The sequence below is a fragment of the Stigmatopora argus genome, chromosome 16 (assembly GCF_051989625.1).
Source record: "Stigmatopora argus isolate UIUO_Sarg chromosome 16, RoL_Sarg_1.0, whole genome shotgun sequence".
Classification (NCBI taxonomy): Eukaryota; Metazoa; Chordata; class Actinopteri; order Syngnathiformes; family Syngnathidae; genus Stigmatopora; species Stigmatopora argus.
Genome location: NC_135402.1, coordinates 5480110 through 5497027, shown reverse-complemented (window position 1 = coordinate 5497027; position 16918 = coordinate 5480110). Strand labels below are relative to the sequence as shown.

At 39.1% G+C, this 16918-nt stretch overlaps 1 protein-coding gene across 3 annotated transcripts in view; it reads right to left on the bottom strand.

The window, feature by feature from the left end:
* Positions 1-16918, bottom strand: part of dym (dymeclin) — a 55374-nt gene that overhangs the window by 36216 nt on the left and 2240 nt on the right. For 2 of the 3 annotated variants that reach the window (XM_077622189.1, XM_077622187.1), the window contains exons 4-14: positions 16805-16898; positions 16430-16566; positions 14893-14965; positions 13556-13681; positions 12711-12850; positions 9391-9576; positions 8629-8807; positions 8322-8447; positions 8123-8236; positions 7952-8046; positions 5179-5278 (exon numbers count right to left, since the gene is read on the bottom strand). In XM_077622189.1, coding sequence (XP_077478315.1) covers positions 5179-5278; positions 7952-8046; positions 8123-8236; positions 8322-8447; positions 8629-8807; positions 9391-9576; positions 12711-12850; positions 13556-13681; positions 14893-14965; positions 16430-16566; positions 16805-16898 — 1370 coding nt within the window. The remainder of the gene's footprint in view (positions 1-5178; positions 5279-7951; positions 8047-8122; positions 8237-8321; positions 8448-8628; positions 8808-9390; positions 9577-12710; positions 12851-13555; positions 13682-14892; positions 14966-16429; positions 16567-16804; positions 16899-16918) is intronic. The other variant, XM_077622188.1, reaches the window with a different exon arrangement.

Genomic DNA, 16918 nt, shown 5'->3' with positions numbered 1-16918 from the left:
GCGCACACACACAAGTCTATTCTTTGCCTCCCGTTTCCGTCCGCTATGCAGTTGGATCACAGACCACTCATGCGGCCATTTAATGCCTCCCAACAGCGATTAAAAAGACCAGCCTTGGACCTGAGCTGTATCATTACTCAACAGTCATTTGAATTGTAATCGCAGGCATGTTGATAGTTTGCCCACTGAGAAGAAAATGTATTGAGTCTTGTCTATATGTCGAAAAGATTAATCACAGGCTGGGAGGCAGGACTGAACATCCTCCTCATTTAAAGGCCTTAAAAAATATATTTTTTTATGTATTTAAAAATAATATTTTTTTAAGTGGACGTTAAGATATTTAACAAAATATATTGGTTGCAAATAGTTCCGTGCAATGTTAACTATAATAACAAAAAATATATTTTATGATGAATTAGTATTTTAAAGACCCGCCCTTACTACACATTGATATTACAACATATTTTTTTTGGTTCAAATGAATGGTAGAATGAAAAACAACAAATTAAGAACGAGATGGGTGCTGAAAATAGAGCAGAATAAAGAGAGCATAGTACACACAGTACCACAGCACACAAGCGTAGGTCAGAGTGACTTAGCAGCCCCATAAGCAGTCAGTCTGCCTGTCATGTCTTTGGGGACTTTTCAAAATAGGTCATTGTCTGACCTCCATTTATGCCACAACAACTGCGTCATAATCATGCCATTTTTGCCAGGCAGCAATTTCACACATGAGGTCCAAGCCTTAGGCCTGTTTTGGTAAGATGTGCCAATATTTTTTTCCCATTAAAATTTTAATATTTTCCTACAAATAATTGATCGTGAATTATGTGTACGTTGTTAACTCTTCCAGTGCCATCGGCGATGATTATGTGGCTCTTTTCATTCTTCTGCTGCGAATTTAAAATTAATTTCTCTCGAGTAGATGCCAATGCTTTATTTGGGCTAGGAGGGCAACAGTGTTGTTGTTGTTTTTTTAATTAACAAAAATAGTCTCTTTCCCTATAAAGGGTGAAAAAAAATTCAATAAAAAGAGTAAATAAAATGCTAAATCTCTATCTAAAAGATATTTTTTTTCACTCTCGTATTTATAGACAGTTTGCTATAGGTTAGTTTTGGTAGGAAAGAAAAAAATCATCCAAATAAAAATTAATTTAAAAGAGTTCAATTCCATACTCATTCCTTAGAGTAGGAGTGTGTTTTTTTCTTATTATTTTTGTATTACCTGTGGTTTCCTTGATCTGGACTAATACTCTTGATGTAACAAATTATCACTTCAAAGCCAATGAGCGTGTCTGGTCTAGGCAAAAAAAAAAAGAAGAAATAACAGTTTGTGAAACAACTGCCATGCATAAACACTGACAGGGTGGTCGTGCGAGGACTTGCTTAAGTGCATGTTTCTTCGTGCGTGTTTTCCCAGAAAGGCAGTAATAATAACAGTAAATAGAAACACAGAGAGAAGCGCCATTAGCTTGACCACTCGCTGCGAGGGTAAACAGTGACACAAAACGCAATGGACACAATAGCCATCTTTTAGCGTTCGCAGCACGTCACCATGTGTAATTTAACCACAGCCCGCTGTGAAAGAGGAGAAAAGAGTGAGAAGGATGAAAACTCAGCATTAAGAGAACGAGAGAGAAGGAAAAAGGAAGGAAGAACAAGAATGAGCCGAGACCAGGGAGTCTATGGTAGTCCCCTGGGGGGCTTCAAGGGGCTCGTCACTTGCCTGGCTGATGCTAACCAGACACAGCAGCATAAACAACACATTCTAAGATGGGGATATGGGGAGGAGCGGGGGGTTGTGGCATGGCGAAAAAGACGACATTAAGAGGAATGAAAACGGATGGAAAAGACGGGTGACCGAGGAAAAACGACAGATGTTTGCACTCCATTTTTTTCTCATACCCCACCCACCCTCTTTAAAGTCTCTTCCTTGTAAAGCAACCTATTACATGTCCAGGCAATCCCACATTAAACAAACATTAGTTCTCTCTGCAGGGTCAGACTCAGCCAAATGACATTGTTTCCAGATGCCCTGTCTCCATCAGCACCCTGCACCATCCTCCCACACTGCTGCAATAAGCTTTCCTCTAGCCTGCTCTTCCTTTATGGATGCGCCCCCACTACATAGTGGCTGGCATATGTTGTAGACAGCTCAAAACAACTAAGATAAGCACACCTTGCGCTGTTTCACTAAAAAAGGCACTGTTATCATGACTCTTTTCATAACTACCAATTTTGACTTTACGGCAAGGGGTCCAACAGTGAGCTGTTAAAAAAAAAACTCAATTTTACTTTATCTGTGTCAGAAGCACAGTGTCTCTTACAATTTAGATGAAAAGATATTCATTTCTTTCTAATAGTCAATAAGTATCATTCAATGATCGACAAATCCTCTCCTATGTCACCCGTTCCCTCTCTATGTTATATATTTTATGCTTAAGTCCTAAAACTGCAGTGATTTGACATTCAAATCTGTTGAGATATTTTTCTTATACCAATCCCTAATTTCAAAGAAATGGAATACGTTTTTTAAAAAACTGGTTTTTACTGGTCTCTGCTCCTTGAGCAGTTGTTCATAACAATACATATAAATGCCCTATTTATGTTTCTTCCTCAAAAGAAATGAAATGGAATTTGATAGGGTCTTATATTTACTATATATAGTTTAAGAGTCATGATGGCCTTCCAAATGAAACCATAACTATGATATGCCCTAGACAAAAATGAGTCTGACACTCCAGCCTAAACCATCACTGGTACAATTATGTGGTGGCTTAAGACTCAAAAACAGGTTCCACTATACAACTTAGCTAAGATGAAATGCATGCCAGTCTGGAAGGTCGCATTTCCCATTCCAGGCAAAACACACCTGCGTTCCACTTGCTTACAAGAAATGAACAGATAAAGCCTATGTATGAATGCGTGTCTCAATGTGTGTGCACGTGGACGAAAACAATACATTTCAGTCCCCTTTTATTGCCAAATGTCAATAACACTAAACTAGAGCCCTGCCAGACATGGGAACCAATGTCATGTTCAGTTAGTATAGTCTAAAGTCAAGCACAACAGTACTATCAAAGACACGGACCAGTTCTCTGACCCAGACTGGATGTCACACGCTATTCAAGGAGGGTGGAAAAAAAAATCCTTGTGGCGAGTTTCCCATGAAAGACCACAGGGGAAAAAATCCTCTGGGTGCCCTTGAGCAAAAAAAGCTAGTCGAGAGTCTTTGGATAATAAGATGTGGTGTGCAGACATTAACACTTTGACCTCACTGTGTGCTGCTTGTTATTTGTTGTTGTCATTGCTGAATGTATGTTATATACGGTATCTACATATGTATCCAGCATGGATGCACACCCATGTAGCAGATATGACATAGTTATATATATATATATATATATATATATATATATATATATATATATATATATATATATATAACTATGTCTGGATACATATGTAGATACTGTATATAACATACATTATATATATATATATATATATATATATATATATATATATATATATATATATATATATATATATATATATATATATATATATATATATACCAGCTGTTAAATAAAACAGAAGGCCTAAAGGAAAGGATGCAAGCCTCAAAACATAGTAACTGGATAATTGCATTTTATATCGAATATATACGCACTGATGTGTTTGCAAAAGGGGCCTTATCAGACAGACGCTGCATGCTTGAAGGAGCACTCACATGCACTCATGTTTCCCCAGACACCTAAGGGCATCTTCATCCATGTCACACACCCCTCATACAAACACAAACAATAAACACACTTAAGAGAATCTAATGTGGCAGTCCGAGTGGGTCCCAGACAGGCAAACTGGAACGTAGGGTGTACAAGCGTTGAGACAAAAACACAAATTGCACATATTGCGCCAAAGATGTAACATTTAAATACTAATCTATTCCACCCACTTTAAATTAGGGGCTCTTTACACATTACTGGTACAAAGAAGTGCGCGGAGCTTTTGTGCAGAATCCAAAAAATACATTTGAAGTATAAAGGACACCTTCATTACAAAGAGAAAATGACAATATTGAGGCACTCTTTATATTGCAATGTTTTGAAATCTTTAGTGAAAACAGAAAAAAAAATCCCTTTCATATCACTTTCTATTTCAAATGAGCTAAGTTGGGTCTTGCAAACCACCGTTCTATATTATGTTAGCATAAATGCAGCCTTTGATATTAATGCACTTTACAGAGAATTGGAATAAGTGTTCAATAATTTAATAAGCTGTTCTCTGAGTTTAGGTGCATTGTATCCCATTTGCTTAAATCAGAAAAGACAAGTAGCTTCACGCTTTTCTGGGTGCACCAAATGCAACAGAGGCCCATACTTTTTAACCACTCTAATTGCAATTCAAGCAAGGATTTGGAAAGAACTCCCCCTACAGAGCTTTCGCAATTAGTGTCCTATGGTCCCATGTTGAGGCTTGTTAATAGGAAAGGTGATGTAACATAGGGGAAAATATTTCTTAGCTACAGCTTTTCCACGCATTAAGTTAATTATGAGGAATATTGGCAAAAGAAAATTTTACTGGTAACGTTAATTACATTTTTGACAGCTTGCCTTTGTAGTGCATTGAATTAAACACAAGTTCAAAAGGAACTGTAAATCATCATATCCTGTTTTTAGTTGTGTTTGACATATTGTTCAAACGTCATAAGAATCGTTTCTAGGCATACGGATCAACAATGGCTGTCTCATTCTTATTTCAATTGCTGCACCGACTCCAACAAGCATTGGTTCATGAGCACCGTATGCTAATTAAATCACTTTGTCATTTGTTGCGCATATGTTAGAATTCTAAACAGGCCATTTTGCATATGTTGAAAGTGAACAAGCTCGACATTTTGATGAGATTTGGGCCCTACAAACACAGACACTAAAGGAATCAACACGTTTTGTCATATTCCTGTACATATGCCATTATAACAGTGGTATATAATTTAAATAACCTTCTGAAAAATCAGTCAAACAGGAGTGTTATGAGCCTACATTGATAAACGACAGCTTCAAAATGACAAATTCAACCTTTGCAAACGGGAAACTCATTTTCCAGTTTAAAAGAAACGGTATGTGTGTAGCCTGGTTTAGAAAACACAACAAAGCATGTTTGTGTATTACTCACATAATCGGGCAGGACCATGTTGTCGCTCTGTCTGGCTCTCAGACTCTGCGTTGCCTGTTCCAACACCTTGTTGTGCTTCTTGGAAAGTAAAGCAAATAAACTGCAGCAGACACAAACAACCACACAAAAGAGGAAGCAAGAGGTTCAAGAGCAGCACTGAAAAACACCATTCACAATCATGATGACCTTATACATTCATTGCTCCAACTCCTTTTCCATACTTATGTTCCTTAAGAAATAAGAATTGCCTTCCACTTGACAAAAATGTGAACAATTTTGCCCTTAACTCTTTGACTTAAGTGTGGGCTGCATGTATGGCAGCAGGTGAACTTAAAAGGCCATATGAAGTGTGTTTGCGCAATCTAGGGCATAGGGGGAGGTTAGAGAGACAGAAAGATGCATGTACACAAATGACATAAGTATCTTAAATTGACAGACCAAAACATGAAGTGAGATGGCCGAGATATCCTATTTGGAGTTGGAGATGTAATTTGAATTAAAGTTTAAATTGCTTTGCGTCCAAGCTCATATTTCAATTTGAACAGCAATCAATGTCATTTAAATGGATTGCAATTTTTCAATTTTCAGTATTTTTTTTTATATTTATCAATCTGTGAATCTGTGGCTGATACTCTAATTGGAAAGGCGATCTCTTCGTTGAATATTAACATCTACTGTTGATCACTCACTGTATTTTCCATATGCAGCTGGGTTTTTTCGTCTTAAATAAAAGGCTGAAATTGCATAATTCTGTAATTGGTTTATGTTCCTTATGTGGAGAAGTTGCAAATCAAGGCATTTTGTTACCACACAACGATAATTAAAATTGATGGAGTCTATATTGCTGCTCAATTTAAATGTTCATAACACTGCAAGCATTCACTTTTTTTGTCAAAATGCAGGACAGGGAATGCTTATAACAGCTACACCTGTTCATCTGTTAGCACTAGGACTATGGAGGAAGAAAAAAAAACAGACTCACTGGCACTATTTAATTAAAACAAATTGAGATATTTGAGGAGCCTTGTCCGAATGTCTGTTAAGCCAGTAAGACTTTTTGTACTATGGGGATGTTAAGGCTCCAGCTGGGACTCCCGCACACAATAACACACTGTGTGAGAGCGACTGCTATGGAAACGAGGGACATGGACGGACTTCCACGTGGCTGCGTCGAGACCCCCCATTCGTCATGAGGTTGAAAGTAATGACAGAATGCCTCACTGTTCAATGTGTCTGCTTTTTAAAAGTCTTTCAGTTGTCCTTGCATGCACATAAAGTGCATCTTTTTATGGGCATATAGCCTTGTTTCCTATTTGTTCGTATAATTCCTATTGTGCTGAGACCGTGTGATATTCACAGTTCAATGGTTAAGAAAGTGTAATTTGGATGAAGTGCAATATGCTATAAAATAAATAAACAAGAATTTCATACATGGAACTCTGCCAATAATGGATAATTATTACATTTTAACTGTTAAATGTTTTTTTTTCTTTACGTGACATTGTTAGGTGCCGTCTGCCATTGCAGGTTTGAAAAAGAGGTTTTAACCACCCTTCTGAAAGGAGAAATTTTTCCACAGATCCCAATATGGTTATTTTGCTAGATGGAAATGTGCTTTGGTGCATTGATGACTCACAACTTAAGTGTGTAGACAAGAGAGCGCCAAGTGAATGAACATCACGGGAGACAGCGAGATAGACGGTGGAAGTGATTTAATGCAGCGAGGGAGTGCGTAATCGGAGAATGTGTTATCTGTGGCGAAAAAGGATGAACAGTAAATAAAAGGAAATGATGGCGTTGGGTGTGCTGTCGGCAGGAAATTTAAGCAGTGAGTAAATAAACAATGACCGCTCTGGTGCTACTCTGGTAGTCCATTAAAAGGAGGCCGCGGTTCAACAGTCTGACTTTCTGTCTGGCTGGCTATTAGAAAAATCCAGCCAGGAAAGCCCCTATTTTTCTGACTGTTTAGTTCATCGTGGTCATCGCTAAAATATCTGACCGTGCAATCGGTTCCTTACTTGTGAGAGATACAGATAAGAGAATAATGGCACGTGCATCTAAAAGCAGAGGAAACGTGCTTTCCTGTTAGGTCGTAAGTTGACGATCACGAGTGAATAACTTGACGTGTGCGTGCTCACGTGAGTGCACACAAATTTTCCTTGGACGTTACATAAGTGTCTGCTCTGAAAAAAGCTGCAAACTCAATATTTCATGTTTTGTTTGAGAATGGATGCTTTGTGCTGATTTACCATCAATTATTAAGAGGACATGGCTATGTTTGATTTGAGTAGTAGTTTGCAAAACTGTGATACATATTTCACATTAGAGCATCAATAATCTTTCTATATATTTAATATATGAATCATTCCTTTCAGTTCGATAATTATCATATCAGTCTCTATGCAACCTTTGCGTCGTGTATCATTTATCAACTATCATTCTTTTGTCATATAGTACCTTAATATCAGAATAAACTGTATTGAGTTCCACTATGCTTACTCAATGATACCGTTTTTTCACAACTATCAATTCTACTGGGAAAATAATTGGTACCACACATAAACATGCCTTACTCATATACCCTCTACCTTGTATCCTTCATCAATATTTTTCTATTATATCAGAAATCAATGACGTTGTACCTTTTATCTGAACTGCAAATATCTAACAAACCCATTTAGGACGTATAAAATACATGAATTAGTGGAGCACTTTATCTGTCCATCTATATCTATCCATTTGTCATATAAAAGCTGGTAGACAAAATTACTACCTGATGATTCTTTGAGCAGCGTACTGATGGAGGCATCTGAACTGTGCAGACATGTTCGCAAGTGCTGCCAGACAGTTGGTGTGGAGGTATTTATCCTACAGGAGGTGGTAGCATAATGTTACAAACCAGTCAGATATCATCACTTTTAAGACACTTCATTGCTGACATTACCCTTGTGCGTGTCATGTTGAACTGGATCGTTCGTATTACCACCAGGATGAGCAAGCTGCCGAGGGAGATGTCGGTCAACGACCTCTCCGAGTACCACGTAACATTTTTCAAGACCTTGCGAGCAGGGATACATAAAAACAAGAAATTTGATGAAGAAGGCCAAACTTCCCGAGTCTGCGCAACTGTGCATTTGACCAACCACTTCATGGACGGAACGGTTGAAGGCGTCGTCTTCTGTGAGAATGAGAAGGATTATAAGAGCCATGTAGACATGGTGGGAGTTCTTTTCCTCTACACGGTAAAGGATTTCTAGAATTGGCAACACCTGAAGAAAAAAAATTAAAAAGATAAAAATCAATGCTATTTCCTGGAATCTGAGCTTTATTCAGTTTTACACCAGTTTTAAAACACATGTAAGAATCCTAATCCCTTGTATATAGTATGGATTAGTAAACAAATGTCTCTGACAAATATTTGTGGATGTACTTGGCCACAATGTTACCCACCAGATTGTCCATGTCTGTTCTGGAGAGCGTGTACGTCCTCATGTTGGCGTTCTGGTGAAGCAGCGTGTAGAGCAGCAGTGTGGCCTGGTCAGAGGACTGCTGCTCGCACAGTGCTGTGTACAAGCTGTTAAAATTGATCTGAAATGTGTGTGCCTGCTCCACAGGAATAGATGACGTGTCTGCACAGACCAGAAAGAAGCGTTTGTTAATGTGAGAAAATTGTAATAGCACCTTCTGGAGCGGGTTGTATGAACGCAACTGTTTCGACCCATTTGGGTGAAAGGTACTGTTTTTATGATGCTTTCTGTAAATACTCAGGCTAACATCCTTTTGTCTGAGCGTTAAGGTGGGGTTTAAAAATTCATAGGCGTTTTCAAACCAGGAAAGTCCATAATGTGCTTTGCGTGTTTCAAAGATTGGTCAAAGTGGTCTGGGTGGGGTAAAATATGGAAGTAAACAATGACGGAGCTTCATTGTGCAGTGCGCTTATGGTCATCCAGTTTGTGAAACATTTGGCAATTCAGAGGGTATTGATGTACTGTCAATTTTACATTAGCATCATCCCAAATATATACAAGACACACTGTCTCCTAATTGCTCTTTGTTATTACAATCAAAAAATCAGGAAATGAATGTACACAGTATAAAAATATGCTAACATCTCAACCATACAAACATGGTGATAAGGTCAATTATAGGTTTAATTTGTTCCATAATTAAGCTAAAAATTAACTGTTTTGTGAATGACTATGTGCCCATTACCTTGTGTGTTTCTAAAACAGGTTATAGCCTGGCGGTAGGGATTGGGCCATTCAGGCCCATCAGTCATATTGGCCAGGACAAGCAGTAACAGGAGACTTTGATTAGACAATGGTAAGGGGTTGTGCTCCAGGTCCCCTCCGGCTTTACTTCCAGCTCCACCCAAGGTGAAGACACTCCATAAACCACCTGGAGACATATATACAATATAGTGTTACTAATACGTACTGTAGACTGCCTTACAAAAAAATAAATAAATAAATAAAAGACAATTGGTCTAATTTTTCCTCACATCATTTAGTAGTAATTTTTAAGCAAACTTTGCCCTATTGCATAGATATTGTATTAATTGGTAATATTCTATAATCATGTATGGTTGGTAAATAATTAGAGAATTTTTTGTATTATTCTATGTCAAGTAAAATGATTAGGAATATTAGGTATCTTTGCTTGATTGGTTTTCATGTTTGCAGCTATTGATTTGCTGACAGCCATTTCAGGGATGTCGCACGCCTACTGCCCACAGTTGGCTGGGATAGGCTCCAGCACCCCTGCGACCCCTGTGAGGAAAAGTGGTACCAAAAAATGGATGCATGAGTGTAAACTGAGGCAGTGGTTGAAATATAAGAAAACATGGCACTCCTACTTTGAGGGATGCTTAAATAGTTATACATGCGAAGGTTTGCCAGTCAAGTGGCGGGCTTCAACAGGTCGTAAATTCTGGTGCCATCGAGCTATAAACTAGAGGTGCTGCTAATAGTAGTCATATTGTTCTAATCTTTCAATCGTGAGTACCAACCTTGCTGTATAATAAGGTCGGCCTGATTTATGCTTGATGAGAGAATGAATGTGAAAGGAAACAAACCACCAGGCTTGATGTAATGAAAGCCAAAATGAACACAATGGAATCACAGCTGACCATTTTGCAGCGCTCGAGATGAGAAACAACAAAGTTGGCGCCAGAGGGAAAAAAATGTATTATGTTTTTACTGGTGTGTGTTAGTTTGGTGGTATCTTGACTTAACTGCGGGCTTACTAAAGGCATCAAGAATAGCCTCAGCATTGAGGCCCACGAATGACTGCCCTCTGGCTCCTGGACGTCTACCTCTAGGTTAGCTGTGATGATGCAAGCGTGGAGCAAAGTCATGGTCCTCATTGGAAGTCTACTCTTGGGTCAGCTGATAATTAGCATCAAGTAGACGTGTTGCCATCTAGTGGTGAAGGTTAAAAAGCAGGCTGATTCTATAACTTAGTTCATCAACACCTACAGAAAAATTGATACTGGCCATGACCTTTTCAAATCAGTAGGCAAATTGGTCTCTTCCAAAAGGATTACATTTCCTACTAAAAAAATATCAACTTATTTTCAAGCCTACATTGACATGATGTGATAAACAACCTCACAAAAACTATGCTTCCCTCACACTGCGGGGGCACTGTGTATTCCATTCTGGTGCTATATTTTGGAAATGGTGGCCAGAAATGGACTAGTGGGACTCAGCGGGAAAGGGAGGGTGATTTTTACCACAGAACCAGCATTCTCCCACGTACGCTTTCTGGGAGAAGAAAAAGATCTCAAAAGAAACGGCGCCAATCTGTGACACAGCCCTTGTTCACAGCATCACCGGCACCACAGTGACTAGCCTGACTGTGTCACTGAAGTTGGTCAGGGTGCCACATTTCCTGCATGCTCGCACACACATTCACTGAGCTTTATTCTGCCTAAGCGACAGCTATTTGTTATCCATAAATAACTGCAGTGACTGCTTTGCCTGTGACCAGACAAACAGTGGAGGGAGAAAAACAAGAAATGGAGAAGGTTGCAAGCATAGAAGCCAACACAAATCATAAACTTGGGCTTTCTATTTCTTACCTGAGGACCTGTTGGAATACAAATTCTCTCAAGTAGTCAAATTATGTTTAGTTCTTTGACGTGAATAAGCTCAGAAGGGCAAAAAAACACTTTCAAATACCCACGCTTTAATTTAATGCATTAGTTTAGCAAACGCAACTCCCACCTCACATTTTTATGCAAATTGTACAAACTTTAAACTCCAGTCCCAATAAAAATAAATGTAAATTAAAGCAATAAAACTGGGCACTATTATAATGGAAACCTTTTTTTATCTAGCTCCTGCACAGGGTCTGATTAGAGTATATAAACTAAACAAAGATGAAAGACTGGCCAGAGTCTTGGGATGTTTTGAGTGCTTTAATAGAGATGATGCCAGCCAGCACACAGTTCTGATAATCTCGCCCATATAAAAAAAAAAGGGCTTTCAAATGAACAGATTTACCCATAATGCATACACTGCAGCGCAGAAGAAAAAAAACAACTTCAAAAGCCCATCCAGCGGCTGTGAGAATAAATCAGACTCAAAAGTGTGAAAACTCCCTAATAAGAGTCTTTGCTTGAAAGGCTTTGCTGTTTACGTTGTAAACAACACATTTTCCACATGGAAATGGAATGTGCACGCTTTAGGAGACATGAGGAATAAAACAAGCATTGTCTCCTACCGGTGACTATAAGAGTAACTCTGTCCCTTTGTTGATGTGCGTGTGTGCACAAGGGAGACGGCTGCAGACAGAGAGGCTCGAGGGGATTATGGAAGAGGATAGGGCAACAAGGTCATCATCAGTCCCGTCGGTAGCCACTGACTGACTGACCAACTGACAAAGACAGACACACAAAAACTAACACTAGCCGTTGAATGCTGATGCCAAAGTGGATGCAATCTGCCACCAACAGGACAGAAAGGCATTTAGCAAAGTGCAGCCAAAATCTAGTTGCATTTCAGAACCTCTTAGTTAGTAAAAGTCCAAGTCTTAATTGATTTATTTTTTTATATATCCGATCTGGACTCATTTCTATCTTGATAAATATTAGATGTCTATCTGACACATTTGCAATATGAATGCATATCCATATGAATGTGCCAAATACATCAACAACAAGTGAAATAACAGAAATAAATTAGCAAAGGAAGACTAAGGATAAAAAAAATGTTCCTTCGTGATACCACAGATGAATGTATCAGGTTGAAAAAAAAAAGGTTGGCTCCAGGAGCATAAGATCTCAAACTTTCCACTTTCCTGTGACGCCTAGAACCTCCCAAAAGGGACCATATTTACATCTATGTGACATAATGGACACATTCCCTTCACACTGCAAGCCTTGTATGTTTTTGCAATTTGAATAGCCGCGCACACACAAAATTTATTAACAAAAAATCCAAATTGAGGATTACTTTAGCCAAATAACAACATGCAGCATAAGTGTCTGTATTTAGCAGGTCCTTGTGGTTTTGTGGGTATGTTCTTACTTGCCACGCCTGACGCCAACCCATAAAGCAGGCCACTCTCCTCTTTGGGCTCAAAGATATGTGTCGCAGGGGGTGGACATTTTTCCTGCCTGATAAAGTTGTAGAGCAGCGTCTTCACTAGGCGACTGGTCAGTGATAAACTGGATACAAGGGGAAAAAATAGAATACATTTCTCATTGCTGTTTGTATTTTTCCTCTTGAAAAAATGCAAACCCTAGCGGCCCGCCAGGCTTTTAAAGCATTGGAGGAAATTCTGAAATGTTTATGACAGTCCACAAACGTGTTGTATATCCTGTGTTTTGAGTGATTTGTCTCAGAATGATTGGGAAGGATAAGTTAGGACAGGAATGCGGTAGGAATTTGGGTAGGGAACTTATGGAATGGACGTCATCGCTAAAAATTCAGACATTGCGGTTGTCTACCAGACACCAAGGGAAAGGTCACAGAGAAGACGGCGGAATGACGGTCAGCTGGACGTTTCCTTGTTTTTATGACCGCAGTGGAATAACGCATGAAGACACTGTTTGTTATGTGCGTGATGAAACTGTCTGGTTGCGAAGAAGAGCAGACAAAGGCCTGTGACTGTCTAGCAACTAACTGGAAATAATCCATAAAATTCGGTGCCAAACACAGACTGGAACAAAGAAAAATATTTTGGGCAACTTTTAGGAGACACTTTGCAATTCCCTCTTTAAAAAAAGAAGCCATGGCAAGTTTCTATAGAACCAGAAAACCAGAAATTATTGTATACTGATTTATAAAAGTTGTACAAATGAGCCAGTATTGCCTGCAGTGGTAAAACCTTTTTCTTTTTAAATTTTCCATCAAGTGTTTTTTTTACTTACCATCGTCCCTTCATGACGTGTCGGTGGATCAAACCATCTCTCAGGATGTCCTTGCTGAATAGCTGGTAGGAGAAGAACACCAGCAGAGTGGTGACAGCTTCAAACAGGATGCTGTATGTGATGTCACTGTAGGTGGATGAGACAACAATGTGAACGGCAGAAATATGTTGATTATTTGTCATGTAAAGAAAATGCTTGGTGTTATTGCAGTTGAAACATTGGACCTTCTATAGAGGCCCATTAGATGAATAAGCATGCCCATTTGTGTCATTGAAATAACACAGAGATGTGTGTGATTAAAGAGAAGTTAAAAACTAATGTGCAAATAACCTTATCTTAAAGTACGTCAACATCTGGTACTCTGATCTGAAAAGGAGTCAATTGTAAAGCTGTCCAAAAAATATGACAATTACTGATGTGTATCTTGTGAAAATTAAGGCCGAATTATGACAAAACAAAATGTTTTTATTCCAAGGCTACGGTCAAAGCCGAGAAATATGTAACCATGAAGGAATGGCTCTATGTGCAATACGACGAACGTACAAAGGCGTAACCGGGCCAGCTGCCGCACATTTCTGGAGAAAGAGAAGAGGGAGGCAATGGAACAGGGCAAGCCTGGAAGCCAGGAATAATGAATAATATGCTGTAACGTCCAATATGTTTATGTAAGATGGCAGGATTGAACAAGTCCCACGGACAGAAAAGAGGAAAGGATGTCTTCCATTATGAATAATCCTCTCTTTGGTCGGAGGAATGAAGTCCTAGAACATCAAAACCTAAGTCGGTTTATGGGAAACAAGCACAATAGCAGTAAATTTAAAATAAAATAAAAATACTGATTGGGGCTTACAACTTGGCACCAGTTTTTCCATTTTAGCCCAAAGTAAAATTGTATATGACATGCCTGATTTAGAACCTTCACTTAACCTAACATGCATGAGAGGAAGCCGTGTTAGTTATTTGAGATAGCCACAACATCTGATAAATAAAGTAAATATTCTAACCATTATTACACTATTAAACCATGATGACCCTGGAAAAATAGATTTTTATCATCTCCAAGACTACCATCCTGGATGCAACGAATTCCAATGAAAAAGATGAACAGAGGGAGTGTCCAGCTCCACAAGGACTACCACTACTCACCATTTTTTAGGTCGGCGATGTAAAATGTCAGACAAGTGACATTATTAAATAGCTGCGTGGGAACAGTCGGGGCATTGTGAACAACCCGGTCACCATAACTGTCTTTTTTCCCCAACCGTCTGGGGACATCTTGACCTTTTTAAAATGTGCACCAGTTCCGTTGATGACTCACACACAAAGGAATCACTTACAGCAGCGGCACTTCAACGATCAGGTGCACAAGGTTGGATAAGAGCTCCTCAAGGAGGTCTTCGTGGCTTGCTTCTAGAAGAAAAGAAGAGGAAAAAAAGTATTTTATTGTGCTTCCATATTCTGACATTTTCAGTCATTTTCATTCTGTTCTGTATGCATGGCACAAACAGAACAGAGGGACTAAGATGACCTGGCAATTTTCCAGCTTTCACGGAGATGTAAAGCTGCTAAAACCTGGATTTTGTTCCTGCCATTTTTCCAATGTGTCATGGTATTGTATGACTGGCACTGATTTGAAAGTAGAATCAGATACGTACCAATGAAAACTTACATGGGGTCATGTTATTAATAAAGAATTGGGTTTGAACAGCGGCGGTCCGTGAATTTCCTAGCGACGCCTTAAGCTGTCGGAATCAATCCAACCCTCAAAAACTATTTTATGGCTATAAACCCTCTACTGCATCTACAGCTGCAACACATAAAAAATAATCAATAATAACCTCATACAATTAAAATATTATTTAGGAATATAGCCATATTTTACTAACCAAAAATCCTTTTTAACTGTACACAATATCCATCCTCCTTTCTTTCTTCCTTCCTTCTTTTCTATCGCCATTGAAGCTAATGCTGAAAGTCGAGCCTGACCTGTTGTATTTCGGGCATACATTTTTATTCGATTGAGTGCTGAAAATGTTCGTTCCCGGTAGTGACAGGATTGCTTGCTTTGGAGTTGTCCGACCTTTCTTAATGATGTACAGCTTTTTTCTCTTGAAAAGTCTGTCTTGAAAATGGCTTTAAATCAACACAACAATATATTTGCTTGTGCAGCTCGCTCCAGATACAGTTTGGTAGCTTTGGCCCACCTACTCTATCACCAGCCAATAAAAGTTGGTGAAAGCGATGACGTATACCTACGCTAGCGAGAAGGCAATGACGTATGCCTACTCTTGCGACAAGGCATTGTGGTGTTGCCAACTCGAAATCTGATTGGTTAACGCAACAGTCTTATCAACGCTTGTTTAAAGCGGCAGAGCCCGCAGAACTGATTGTGAAGGCCTTGAGGCAGATTTCTGACCCTGGCAACAAATAATGGCTGAAATGCGATTGGTTAAATGCTTCAATATGAAAACACACATCTGGAAGCAGTGCAACCAGGGGGGAAAGCAATGAAAGGACGCTAACAGAAAATTTGGAATTATTTAATAAGTATTGATGGACAAAATATAATATATGATTCAGATATTTCTTAGGCCAGCAGAGAAGGCCTTGAAGGCCCTGACGGCCCGCCACTGGGTTTGAATAAAGAAGAAACTGTACTCAAACTGTAACTAGATTGCTCAGTTGACACTGAAGGCAACCACAGCTGTCCACAAAAGTGCCCCACTTTCCCAGGTTTATTGAAAGCAATTCAAACCAAAGTTCCTGTGAATTAGGTCAAAATCCCTTCCTGCTTTCCATGCCTGCTCTGACAACAACTTCCGGCCCTAGACCACCTATGTGTGTGTGTAAAGAAGAGCTGTAGAGAAGGTCTACCTCCACAGGATCTTGGCGCCCTCTCTTGGTAACTGAACTGCAAGTGCAGCTCCTCCACGTTCATGTCCCTGATGAAGACCTTGAGCAGGCAACGGATCATGAAGAGAGCATTGTGGGCTTGCCAGATAAACAGTTGACTGTAGAGAAGATTAGAAACATGTTCACCTGAATGTCATATTGAAATCGTCAAATGTTATTAGCTGGAAAAATTACATTTCATTTCTTCTTCATTGCCAAGTAAACAGTGAAGTTAACCTTTCAATTGTGGATTTTTCTAGAAATAGGCCGAGAAGAGTGACTTCCATTTTCCTGATTTTAATTAACTCTGCTATCTTAGACACATTAATAAGTAACACAAAAGACTCCCACACTCACTCTTGACATTCTGTTGATATTTTCAGCTCTTTGGTTCTTCCCAGGAATATTCTAACCAGTGTGCCAAAGTTTCCTGTTCTGTGATTGTTTTCAACTGAAAAAAATATGAGACAG